Source organism: Phodopus roborovskii, unplaced genomic scaffold (genome assembly GCF_943737965.1).
Source record: "Phodopus roborovskii unplaced genomic scaffold, PHOROB, whole genome shotgun sequence".
NCBI classification, from domain to species: domain Eukaryota; kingdom Metazoa; phylum Chordata; class Mammalia; order Rodentia; family Cricetidae; genus Phodopus; species Phodopus roborovskii.
The window spans coordinates 5,465,719-5,478,761 of record NW_026126413.1 but is presented as its reverse complement, the minus strand read 5'-3'; the positions used below and the strand labels follow the sequence as shown (position 1 = coordinate 5,478,761).

Genomic DNA, 13,043 nt, shown 5'->3' with positions numbered 1-13,043 from the left:
TCTTATTGTTTGTTTAATTTGAAGTCAGAGCATTTTAATAACTCTTAAGTCTTTGGTTATTTTATAAATGATTTGCCACTTGGGCATGGAACAGCAGCACCAATTACTGTATTTTTCATTTCCTTAGCCATATATGTCAGACTTGATGGAAGTAGTTGACTATGTAAAAATATTCAGGGACACTGATCTAGTCAGATGTCAATCCTGAAGATTTCTTGGCTGACATGACATCCATTTAGTGTTTTATCTGCTGGGATATGGAGCCTGCAGAGTTGTTCTTGGTCTGGAAGAGATGCTCATTGCATCCCAGTTTCAGTATAGGGTCCAAGCAATCAGAAACTGAGGACAAAGCAGTTCAGACATGAGTGGGAATCTACCAGAGGACTTTGTGAACATCTGGATGCAAACAATATTAGAAGAAGATGGCATCTAACACACCGTTTGCCCTCTAGCTTAGATAATATCACTCACTAGGACAAGAAATGATGAGTTAGTGCAAGTTTGTGAAGGAGATGTTGACTTGTGACCTGGAAGGGGAATTAGAAAGGTGAAATGGGTCACCTGGAAGGTGAATTGGGAAGTCACAGGATGTCCTGCCCTGTGGAATGTAAGAAATGAATGAGGAGTAAGTCCTGTCCTGAGAAGAGGTCTGTTGGGTTGGGGTCAGGAGACAGTGAGACTTGGATATGTTGAGTCTATCGTGTTTTGCTGTAGTGCCTCTCTATGGCTTTTGTGTTTGTATTGGAGACCATCCCATTGGCTTTGGATGGTTTTTCAATTTCTTCAAATGAAGATCTGCTCAAACCCACACTCCAGATCTCTTTCCTCCTCTCCATGTGTGTCTCATGCAGGGATCTTAGGTTTGCCTTGAGGAGAGAGTGTTGAATGGGGAAAAGAATTGACATACCCATCCATTCCAGGTAGCTAGCAGATAGAGCATGACAAGGCCTTGAACTGACCTTGTCTTTGTCATTCCTGGCATGAAAAGTAGAAAGTCTTTCAACTGAACCATACCCACTTTTTCTAAGGCAAGGAAAGCTCTAATCCACTCTTGAGTTTGTTCTTTTGATGACACATGTCTTCATATTTGCTCCTCTTTGGCATCTACCCCAACACTCAGCCCAAATGGCTAAAGCCACCCTTTCTCTGCTTACTCTAGGCTATGATCCATGCCCAGGAGACCACATACTTCTTTTGGTTTAACCACCATAACATACATGGTACTGTCTCTATTGCATCAGCCTTAGATGAGAAGACTTTGTGAAGGCCACCAACCTAGTACATGGCAGAACTAGATTTAAGAACAGGTCAGCACAACTCCAAAACATAGTCACATAACCAACAAGATACATTGCCTCAATTATATGTAGAAATTCACAAATGTTGATTTTATTTTCTGTGTTGAATTGTCTATACCTCATCTCCTGGGTGCTCAGTGCTACCATGAAATTGACTGGTGGATTCTCACTCATCTCTACTGCTGTCCATGTCTGGGCAGTTTTCCCTGGTCAAGGTGTGGCTGCTGAACCACCTCAACCACCCTCTTCCCAATTTTCCTCCTCTCCATCTTCTGCATGGTTACCCAAGTGTTTCTAAGAGCATCTAATCAGTTGAAAGAGCCTCACAATTTTCTCCTGACTTAAGTTAGTGTCTTCAATTAACTTCTTATTATCAAAAGTTTAAAAGAATAAAAAACTTTGATATGCAAGAGAGGAAGGGTTTGTACCATAAGTCTCTGTGATGCTTGAAGGAAAGAAAATGCACATTATTTTAGCTGGTATATATTGCTTCTTGATCAAATGTTCTGAGATACTGTGAGCCAATCAGCACATGGTTCTTCCCAGTCTGAAATTTTCAAACTTCTCATGCCACTTACCTTCCTTCTGTCTTAGGTTCCAGATAAAATAGTACTGGAATTTTGATGTGCTGGCTGGTACCTTCTAGTCTGACCACCAGAAATTTGTTTTCCAGAATGGAGATCTCAGCGACCACCCCGTCTTCCCTAACCCCTGCCCAGTCCCGCCAGGAAGGACTGATTGGCTATTCCCTTATCTGAGCTTCTGATGCAATCTCCTGTCATTCCCAAAGTCACTGAGACATCATTGTTTTGACTTGCTTATATGTCTGTTTCTTTCAGTTGGCCTGAATTTCTTCAAAGCAAAGAGTGCTTTGTTCCTTTCTTGTGCCTTGCTCCTGGCATTGTGCCCAATTGTTTTTTAAAAATGCGTGTGCCAGTTTAATTCCTCTCACCAAGCAAGAGAAAGCTGGAATCATTTTTATTTTAAATCTTTATATTGATGTGTAAATGTGGTATCTTATTGTAATGAACATTTCCTTGGACATTTATAAGATTGACTATTTTTTTTTTCTTTTGCTACCACTAATCTTTGTCTGTGTCTTCTATAGGAATTGTCATTTCATGTCCTTTTCTCATTTTTTCTACTAATGTTTTTCCATGTTCTATCTGATTTTATGAGTTCTTTTCATGATGAATTTGTTATCTGCTGGTTATATTTATTGTTAATCAGCTACACCATTTTTCTGCCTTACAGTTATACCAATGGATTTTTTTTTAAAACAAAGCTTTTGAATTACAATCCAATCAAAATATATTACCTCAGAGGGAAATGAGTTGAGATCATTATTTTTTATTTAATTGGCTTATATTTCACATGCTACAAAATCTTTCATCTGAAGTTACACAATTAAGAATATTCACAAGGCTGCATAATCTTTACACTAATTCAGAAGAATTTCAACATACAAAAATAAAGTTAGTCTTTTACCCTCTACTCTTACCCTTAGCCAACCAGTAATTTACTTTATTAATGGATTTTTTCATCTGGACATTTCACACAGAAGTAACCACACAAACCTGTCTTCTGGCTTTCTTCCTTACCAAGATGTTTTCAAGATCCACCCATGGTGTGCTAGCATAGCTGTACTTCAGGTACTTTGTTCCCTGTGTATCTAAATTGTCTATTTGGTGGTTGTATTAGATTTTGTTTATGTATCAGTTGATGGATATATAGGCTGTTTATACTTTTTCCCATTGTGAATAATCCTGCTATGAGTATCTGTATCCAAGGTATATTTTCAGTTCTCTCTCTCTCTCTCTCTCTCTCTCTCTCTCTCTCTCTCTCTCACACACACACACACACACACACACACACACACAAGCAAGATCCTATGCCATATGGTAACTGTAACCAACATTTTGAGGAACTACCAAAGTCTCTTTCTTAGGGACTGTGCCGTTTCTCACTAGAAACAGATGAAGGTTTCTAGTTTCCCAAATCCTCACCAATTATTGTTCTTGTCCTTTTGTTTTGCAACAAGTCCAAGTCCACCTAGTCCATCAAGGTCCTTGGGGTAAGGAGTGATGATTCCAAACAGCCTTTTCTATAAACCTGAGCTTGAAGTTTGAAGCTAGAACTTTCCTTGGGACTTTCACTAACATTTTTCCATCCTATGTTTTGCTACAGTTCACCCCATATATGCCTTGAATTAAAACAAGTAGGACGCACATCTCACCTACCTAGTAACCTCTAACTAGGATACTATTTGCCCTCTTCTCTGGGCTTGTCAGGGTTTCATTTGGATGGTCCCTTCTCTCCTGTGTGGCATAGTGCTGGTTTGGTTTGGATTATAAATATTACACACCAATATTTTGTGCAAATGTATGTCCTAAGCATGCCATATGTTGGTACTGCACAGATTCGCTTTCAGTTTTGCTTTTATTATGTTGACTTACCCAGCTTTGCTTTATTTCTCTTGACAGTATGAAATCACCTTCTCTTCCTTTCCTCCTCCTCTTTCTTTTTGTTCCTTTAGGTAGGGATTGAATTGAAAAGGGAAAGAAAATAGTGCATTTGGCATTTCTTAGACAGTATCTAGGAAATGAAAAATTTAATCAAGTAAAGTATATGTTAGAAATACATTAGAAGAGAAACACCAAGAAACACTCAGAAAATCTTGAAGAGAAGACAGATGTGCAAAGTTGATCTGGCTGGGAATGAACATTCACTTTCTAGTGGGATTCATACAGAAGTCTGTGAGACACAGTGAAGGGTCACCTAAGAGCAGAGAAGAACAGCGAGGAGCCCCATGGCACGAGCTGCATGATTTGATAATTACTGCATAAGATGTGTAAAATGCATCGTCTTGACCAGCCTTTCCCCTTCATGGTGACTTCCAAATCTGAGCTTGGTCTCACGCTAGAAGTGTGGCTAAGGTGAACGTTTTCCCTGGGTCATTGCAGTGACCTCTGGCTATTTTCACCTCTCCCAGAGCAAAGCCTACTGCCATCTTCCCCTTCACAGCAGCCAAATATTTGTTAAGAAGACAAATATTGACACCTTTTAAAACCCAAACTCAAATCTCACACAAGAAGGAAAACCTGAGTAGCCTTCATGTTTTACTGTTCCATTCTCCCTTCCAGCCCTCCTGTGGCTGCCTCTTGGAGATCAGTGACTTGTCATCTCCTCAGCCAGGCCAGGCCTACACCTCCCATCGTCAGAATTTTGTACTTGGTCTCCTCTTTACCTGATGTACCAGCCAGGACTCTCTTCTCCAGGCTGTTTTGCTAGGACCAGCTTCCGGGTGAGAATGGTCCTATGCCTGGGACTGTGATTCCTCTCCTGGTGAGCACGTCCTATGCCTGGCTTGGAACTCTAATTCTTCTCTTCCTGTTTCTGATTTGCCTCCTATCTGTTCTCCTCTTCTGTACTAACAACCAGGTTTTCTTTTTAACTATATTTTGTTCTTCTTACTGCTGTGTAAGCTCCATGAGGACAGAGATTGCCCCCTCCCACATTTTATTTATTCCCGTTTCCAGTCTTTGAAGGCATACCACTCAAAGATATGTTTAGTCACAGGGTTAACTTGGACTCACAGAAACATGCAAAGGAACTTTTACTCCATACACTAGTGTTATTGGTTATATTATTATCATATTACTAATACATAATACATGGAGTAAATGATGAACATTAGAATTCCTCCCCTCATTTAGTATTGTAGAGGTGTTGGAAATGCAGACAAGCATCCACATAGTAAATCCAGAAGTGAGTAAAAGGCACACAATTGTCTCCAGCCAGAAACAACTCTTTATGCTTTCTTCTACATCCTTTACTTGGCATGCAGATTTTTCTCTCTTCCTTCCCCTCCATTCCCTCTTAGTTATGTCTACATAGCTAAATGCATTATAAATCATTTGCTTCCTTTACATATGAACACATACATACGTGTCTAAACATGTGTTGTATACATACTAATTGTCTCGATTTCTTTTTTCCTTTTCATGGGTCATTAGGCCTTTGGTATACTCATTATTTTATACCTATTTTTGGCAGTACTGCAGGTAGAACCCAGGCAAGTGCTCTGTCACTGAGCCTCAGCTGAGGTCTTCTTTATGGATATTTTTAAAAAACGTAATGTTTAAATACTCTGCAATTAATTTCTGATGTTTTATGCTTATTTAATCACTTACATTTTGTAAATGTGTACAGTAGATTGTCTCAGTTTCCTTTGCTTTAATGAATGAACATTTTGTCTCTTTGTACATCTTTTTTTTAAAAGATTTATTTATTTATTATTTACACCGTGTTCTGTCTGTATGCATGCCTGCAGGCCAGAGGCCAGAAGAGGACACCAGATCTCATTACAGATGGTTGTGCACCATCATGTAGTTGCTGGGAATTGAACTCAGGACCTCTGGAAGAGCAGTCAGTGCTCTTAACCTCTGAGCCATCTCTCCAGCCCCCTCTTTGTACATCTTGGAGAAAATTTGATTATGTTTTTTGACTTATGGAAATGAAAACACTAATACAAAATATATAATCTTTCAGACCAGTCCACTCTACTTTTGTTCATGCTAAATGTTAATGTTTTCTAAGGGTCTTAGCCAGTTTTTGATTAAATAGTATATCTGTTTTATACACTTCCTGGCTTATTATATTCTATGAAGCCCCTTTGTCTAATTTTACCCAATGTTACCCACTTATTATAAATATGAAACATTTAACTCACTTTATCTCTTATGTCTCACCTTTTGCTTCCTCTGTATCTGTTGTTCATATCCTTTGTAGTTCTTAAGCTAGTTGACTTTGTCCTAAAATCCTACAATTAAATCTCTGTTGATGTATCAGTTTAACACAGTTTGTACTGATCTCTACGAGGAAGGCTAGCTGGACACAGGCATTTCATGTGTTCTCATTGTGTTTTCTCTCTTTGAGCATTGAGCTTTTATTGCTTCTATTATTATTTATTATCACTTTATAAAATTTTACACATTTATCGTCTGTTTTCTAGTTTCAAGTAGACCCTTGAATTTTGCCACAGGTGGATTCTGAAAATTAAAAACCAGTGGAGGGGGGGATGGCACAGGGAGAATGAGACCCGTGGTTGGACAATCCAGTTGGGTGATGGCAGCTCACCGTTTCCTGAAGCTCTGCAAGAGAGGAGATCAAAGGCTGCTGGTTAGGAGAAAATATGCTAGACCCCGACTTGAAGCATGCTGCTTCATGTGTTGAAACAGCAACCGTGTCCCACTCTTTGTCACTAATTCACTTCACTTATTTGTAAGAAAAGCAATAAGTGCATTTGCACAGTCGACATAGCAATATTATATATGTCCCACAGTATTAAAGTGGGTGTCTGGCCTCACAGCACGTGAATGATTACACAGAACTAAATAATTGCTTCTTGAGTCTCACTTCCTGCAGACAGTCTGTTATATTGGTCTTGGTCTCTGACCACTCAGCTTCAGTATCAGCTGAGTCTGACTTATGGGTTCACATATTCGTTGACCTACAGAATTTTAGCAATTAGGCTTGGTTTCCAAGTCCTTCTTTTCTATCCAATTGCTTCATTTCCATGGCAGCCTGCTTGCTTGGTACATCTGAAGACACTGAGTCTCCGATGCCAGAATGACCCTTGCTTCTCGTAGCAACTTCTGTTTGTTCATCTGGGGCTGTATTTGCTATCTGTTGCTGTTTAACACTTTGCTCCACAATGATTGCCACAATAAGGAACTCATTATACAGCACGGCCTCTGCAGGCCAGGTGTCTTAGCAAGGAGTAGCTTGATTATCTCTGCTCAAAAGTTTCTCACAAGCTGCTGAGCAGGTCTGTGGGCTCCTCTGAATACACAGGTTGGGAGGGTCTGCTGCTGTCTAAGCCATATAGCTGCTGGCTGGATTCCCTTCCCTATGCATTGTTGAGCCGAGCCTCTAGACAGCCGTGGGTGAGAGAGCTCCCTCAGTTTCTCCATCATGAGCAGTTCAGTTCATAGCCAGGCTTTCCTCTGAGCAAACCAGCAAGAGATAGTAGCAAACTCAGCAAGCCAGCAAGGAAGGCAGGCGAGATGGAAGCCAGAGTCCTCTGTGACATCACCTTGGAAGTAACATCCACCTCTTTGCTACACTTCATAATAAACATGTTGTTTATAGCCACTGAGTTTGCGGTGCACTGCTCACAATAGGAAAGAGGTCCTGCATGGTCCGCTGTTAGGTACTCGCATACTTTTCCTTGTTTGGTTCCTCCTTATGTCTATAGTGGGGGTCAGGACTGCCCCAAGCGCCGAGCTCTCTCTGAGCCCAGCCTTCTTGAGGAAGGTGGCCAACTTTTCTACAGAGAGTGGATTGTGGGCCTGGCTGTGATCTGGGACTGTGGACTAGGAGCCAAACTTCCGTGGGCTCGCGGGCTCTCTTTCTGATCCCATGCTAGCTTCTGTTGCGTTATTTGGTGCTTCTCTGGGCCAACCCTGCCTGGCGAGAGCCATCTCACATTTCTCTCTACACCTTTGAATCTCTCTCCTCCAGTTTCCCCACCAAATGAATCCTTCTCAGCCTTTTTTTTCCCCCGCAACTGAAGTTCATAAAATACTTGGTCTGAAAACAGTGCATTTTTTAACATCGTTATAGTCTCATTTGCTAAGAAGAAACACGTCTAATTTTTTCTAAAGTTTCATTGGAACCTTGGAAAAGAAGCTGACCATAGGGGCTGCTACTTCTTCTCTTTAAATCGGGGGGGGGGGGTGGTCTCAATCCTCCTAAAGCTGCGACCCTTTAATACAGCTCCTCGTACTGTGGTGGCCCCAACCATAAGATTATTTTTGTTGCTACTTTAGAACTGTTGTTTTGCTACTATTATGAATTGTAATGTAAATATCTGACAGACCTGATATGTGAACCCCGCCCCCGCAAAGGGTCATGACCCACAGGTTGAGAACCTGCGCATTAGAGGAAGGAAGACTTATAAAAAGTCTTCCCTCTTCTTCCTTCTTTCCACTCTCTTACAGGTACATAGTCCTTCGTTCTAAGCTCAAGGGGCAATTTCTTAGAGCAGGTGGTTTGAGATTGCTGCGAACTCCGAATTCCTCACCAACACCCTAGCACGTGTGATGTCAGTGCTAAGAGTGCCAGGTGACTCAGCTACAGTGTGACTTTAGCGGGACCCAAGACTTCTTAGTTCTAGGCAATACAATGCTATTTCAAAGTGGTTAGAAAGAGAATCTACTAGGAGGATGTTATAGGCGTCTCTGAACTCCATGGTGAAATTCTGCTTAGATGTCATGAAAGGCCACAGAGCTCTGGTGGCTGTCACCTTTCTGTCTCAGACATTCTGCTTATGTTGTGTTTGCTTTTCTGAATACCTGCTTATGCTTTACTTCCCCAGCAGACGTCCTGTGACTGCTTCCGGATGAGGTGGTTAAACCAGGCTGCCCAACAATGGCAATCCAAGTTTCCAGGTCCCTATCTTAAGGCACACTAAGTAGGACTCCTGTAATCACACAGAGTAGGACTCCTCCTTAAAGCACACAGAGTAGGACTCTATGGAGACAACTTCTATTTGGTATAGCTTGCATCAGGCATCTCATCTAGTGTTTGCTCATCATGATCTTGAGGGAGGTTTTGTGATACAAACATGGCTTCAATGGCTTAAAGTGCCAAAGAGAAGTCAAGCAGCTTGGAGATTTGGCAAAAGCCCCCAAGGAGTCTAGTGCTATTTCTGTGCTGGGAGGCAGTTAGGTTTGTGGTTAATAACATGGACTCAGGTCAGACAGACTTTGATTTGATCCTGACCCTCAGGTCAGTATGAATTCTGAGACCAATTCTTCTCCTGTTGATTACTGTCATAAACCCCACCTCTTGTATTGCAGGGAGGATGCAATGAAAAAATGTGTGATACACCCTATACACCCAACAAGTGGTGTCTATTATTAATTACAACTGCTGCCATGCCATTTGGAGAAGGTTTCATGAAGAGAGGAACATGCATCTTACCATCCTAAGCAGTGCATAAGGATCTGATGCAAAATTCCAGGCAACTTGCCATTGACTCATATTCCAGGAACCTCAATACTGCAGTATCAGTACAAACTAAGAGCAGGTTTCCTCCCTATCATGCTCAGCTGAAGAAATGGACATTGGTGAGGCTACTGAAGGCAGGGTCCAAAGAGCTTAACTTTCTTTGGCATGTGTGTGATTTCTGACCATTTTCAGAACACAATAGTGTTGGTCTGTATCCCACAGAGACCCCCCCCCCCACAGAACTGGTGGTCTCCATGAGAGTCAAAACAGTTCTTCCTGAACAGACCTTATTCTCAGGTTGCCGTATTCATTTCTGGTTGGTAGAAGGTAAATTTCACTGGTAAATGAAATACTTTGAATATCATCCTTCAAGACTGTTGACATCAATTCAAAAGACTCCAATCTCTTCCTTAAAGGAGACATACACTCTCATATTAAAATCTTTCAGAATTCCTTTGCGTTTTTCTCATAGTCATGTTCAAATTGTGGGTAGCAACCAACATTAAATGGATTCTTAGTTGGAGACTATGTAAAATGATAAACACTGAAATTCTATATTATCACGATGCCAACTGTATGAGGCAGGCTAGTGTGTAAGGTAGAACTAGCCAAACAACATGCATGGGTCCCTCTGTAGGTTTGTGAGCACTGAGCTATGTGAAACTGTAATAAAGCAGCACTCCAGTGACTAACTGTGTCATTTTCTCCTAAGTTACGCGGACATTTTGATTGAAAGGGAAGTGTTAATGCAGAAGTACATTCATCTAGTTCAGATTGTGGAGACAGAAAAAATTGCCGCTAACCAACTCCGACATCAGCTTGAAGATCAAGATACCGAAATTGAAAGGCTTAAATCAGAGGTATTTCCCAGTTGAAGATTCTGTCGCGCTGTTTCCTGTCTCCTGTCACTGCCTCATGATTATCTGTCGAATATTCAGGAGAAAAATGTAATATCATGCTGAGTTCTTCTGCCATCAACAGTTATATGGCTGGGCTGCTGCTCTAGACATGAATTCATTGTCTGCTTCAGGGTTAGGTAAATGAGCTGCTAGAACACACCACCATGACAGACATGTTATCTTCTGTTGTTATTTGTACCCCTGATGTCCTTTGTTAATAAGAAGCACAATGTTGTGTGTATTTAATAGTTATCAGATAGACTCTTGGAGTAACGACCGTGAGTCTGCCGTGTAATAACTTACAGTTCAGAATGATAACCAAGGAAGGACCAGATAGGAATTCTGAAATACTTTACTTCTAGCTTTCCCTCACCACAAAATTCTGAAAAGCACATTTGGGATAAACAAGAAGACACCGATTAACCATGAGGCATTTCTGTCTCCCTCTTGGCCCCCATTCCGTCAATGTCACTTCTGGTGACCCTCAGCATGGTGTTACTGTTACATGGTGGAGTAGGTAGTCTCTGAGTCTACAGCCACGGGGCCAGCCATGGTGCTGTGCCTGGGTCCTCCTGCCCCAGGTCTCATCTATGCAGAGACCTTTCAAGGCTGTCTTGTGGGAACAAGCAGAAAGTGAGAAGACTGGAGGAGGAAGGAGAGACTAGCTTGTCCCCTCTGTTCTAACCAGAGGCACGCCGGTGTCTCTCAAATGGAAGAATGTAGGTATGGGATGTATGATATGTGGAATATGCCACAGGTAGCAGTCATGGATCCTTGTTGGCAGGATCCTTAGCTTTGACAACTTTCTTGGCATTTTTACTGTGCAAACATTTCCTTTTCATTGTCTTACACCTCCCTGAGGCTCCCTGTGACCCAGTCACCTCCTGCTCCCAGGTACACTGAGAGTATGCCACTCAGCATATCTGAGATGAGGCATATATGGAGACGAGGACCCCTCTAGGGATGGCGAGTTGCCAAGGGCGTTCACCGCATCGTTAGACTCGTCAGCCTCGTTTGTACAACCCTAATGGTTGATACAGTGAAAACAGCAGCAGAAAACTCAACAGACCTGCATTTTAAAAGGCTATATCAGGCACTGTAATTTAAAACAAAATTATTGTGTTCTTTCTTTGCCCTGGTACACCAGAGCAGATGCCTGCTTACTGAGTGAAGCAGGTTGGTATTCACACGCGAGAGGAACTCGGCCCCAAGCAGGGCTCCTACTGTTTACATGTGTGAGTGCGTGTGTGTGTGTGTGTGTGTGTGTGTGTGTGTGTGTGTGTGTGTGCGTATCTGTCTTCCTTTAGTAAGATATAAATTGCGGTAGAAAGCTGTCAGAGGCAGGTTTTGTTGTCTTTATTTTTGTTTTGTACTCTTTAGTAGCCGCTTACAGGAATTATATCTTCCCATTTTCTAGAAGAAAACGGAAGTGGAATGTATTTGATTTTGGGGCCAAGATCTAAAGACAGGTTATAGGAGGTGGGGGAACAATTTTGATCTTCTGACCTTTTCCGTTTTGGCTTCTCAATAATTCTTAGGCTTGTGTGAGCCACAATTGAGGCCGAAGTAGAGAACTATAGTGCTGCGAAGGCAAGAGGCTACCTGATCTTAAATTCCCCCTTACAGGTCGCATGGGGCCAGTTTATTACTGTCCTGTGTTTCTTTGAAATGGTCCCTTTTGCTGACTTCAGCCCACTCTAAGCCCCTGAGGTTGCTGTGGTAGATACCATTTTCCCGAACAGATGCATAAGGCATGTGGGATATGTACTTCAAGGGCCACACGCTGACTAATTACGAAACGAAGGGTTCCAGATGTCTTCATGGGGAGATGGCTATAGCATGGCTATATACCACCATTCCCTGAATCCTGAACTGGCCTTGTTTTGTGTTGCAGATTGTTGCTCTTAATAAAACCAAGGAACGCATGCGCCCTTATCACAGCCATCAAGAGGACGAGGATCCAGACATTAAGAAGATTAAAAAGGTAACAGGTGGGAGGCTTCTGGGAGCGTGGTGACCAGTTGTCTGCTCTATGGTGGTGACCTTGTTATTGTGTCCCCAAGTTGGGAACAGCTTTGGTGTTGCTGTTAATGGCTCCTGGATTGTCCCTTCATTGGGATCCACACTGGTCTGGAAAATTTCAGACTGAGATTTCTTTCTAGCTCTAGAACTTCCCTTTTGGGAAGAGTGCTGCAAACACACATTTAGACAGCAGTGGGCTCTATTATTGGGTTAAGCAGTGCTGTTGAGACTCCGGATTTTGTTACATTCATAGTTAGGAAGAAATTTTATTTCTATATTAAATAATTATCCTCTGCTAGCTATTAAAAAAAAAAAAAAACCTTAACCAAATGTTACTCTGAATTTGGGAATTTGGGACAGATTATTTGGGCTGAGTTCAACATTTTCAACTTTCAAGAAATAAAAAAAGCAAGATAAAGTTACTATTTTCATAGCATTATAATCTTTTGTTTGAACCTGGTTTATGATATTGAGTTCTAAGACTAATGCTACTGCTTTTCTTTTAATAGTATGCAGTTGCATGTAAACAATATTAATATTGTTAGTAATATTCAATTCAGTCAAATTGGACTGTTAGTAAATAAATGAGGTAGCCATGGTTCATCAGGGAACATCTGCCAAGGTGAATAGAAAGATTTTATTTAACATAAATTCTAATTGTTGAGTTTTCTAAACCTACTTCTGTTAAATAAGAGAACAGTAAATGAAAAACATACAGTTTTAAACCTTTGTAATTCTCCAAAAAGCAATTTTCAACTTATTTTTTAACTTGTTAATAGATTTCAAAATTAACTTTATTTTTTTTAAA

At 41.2% G+C, this 13,043-nt stretch overlaps 1 protein-coding gene across 1 annotated transcript in view; it reads left to right on the top strand.

Annotated features, from left to right (window-relative positions):
- Rasgrf2 (Ras protein specific guanine nucleotide releasing factor 2) overlaps positions 1-13,043 on the top strand; it is a 200,098-nt gene that overhangs the window by 64,364 nt on the left and 122,691 nt on the right. The window contains exons 3-4 of the mRNA XM_051182963.1: positions 10,027-10,174; positions 12,108-12,197. Of these exons, the coding sequence (XP_051038920.1) occupies positions 10,027-10,174; positions 12,108-12,197 (238 nt within the window). The remainder of the gene's footprint in view (positions 1-10,026; positions 10,175-12,107; positions 12,198-13,043) is intronic.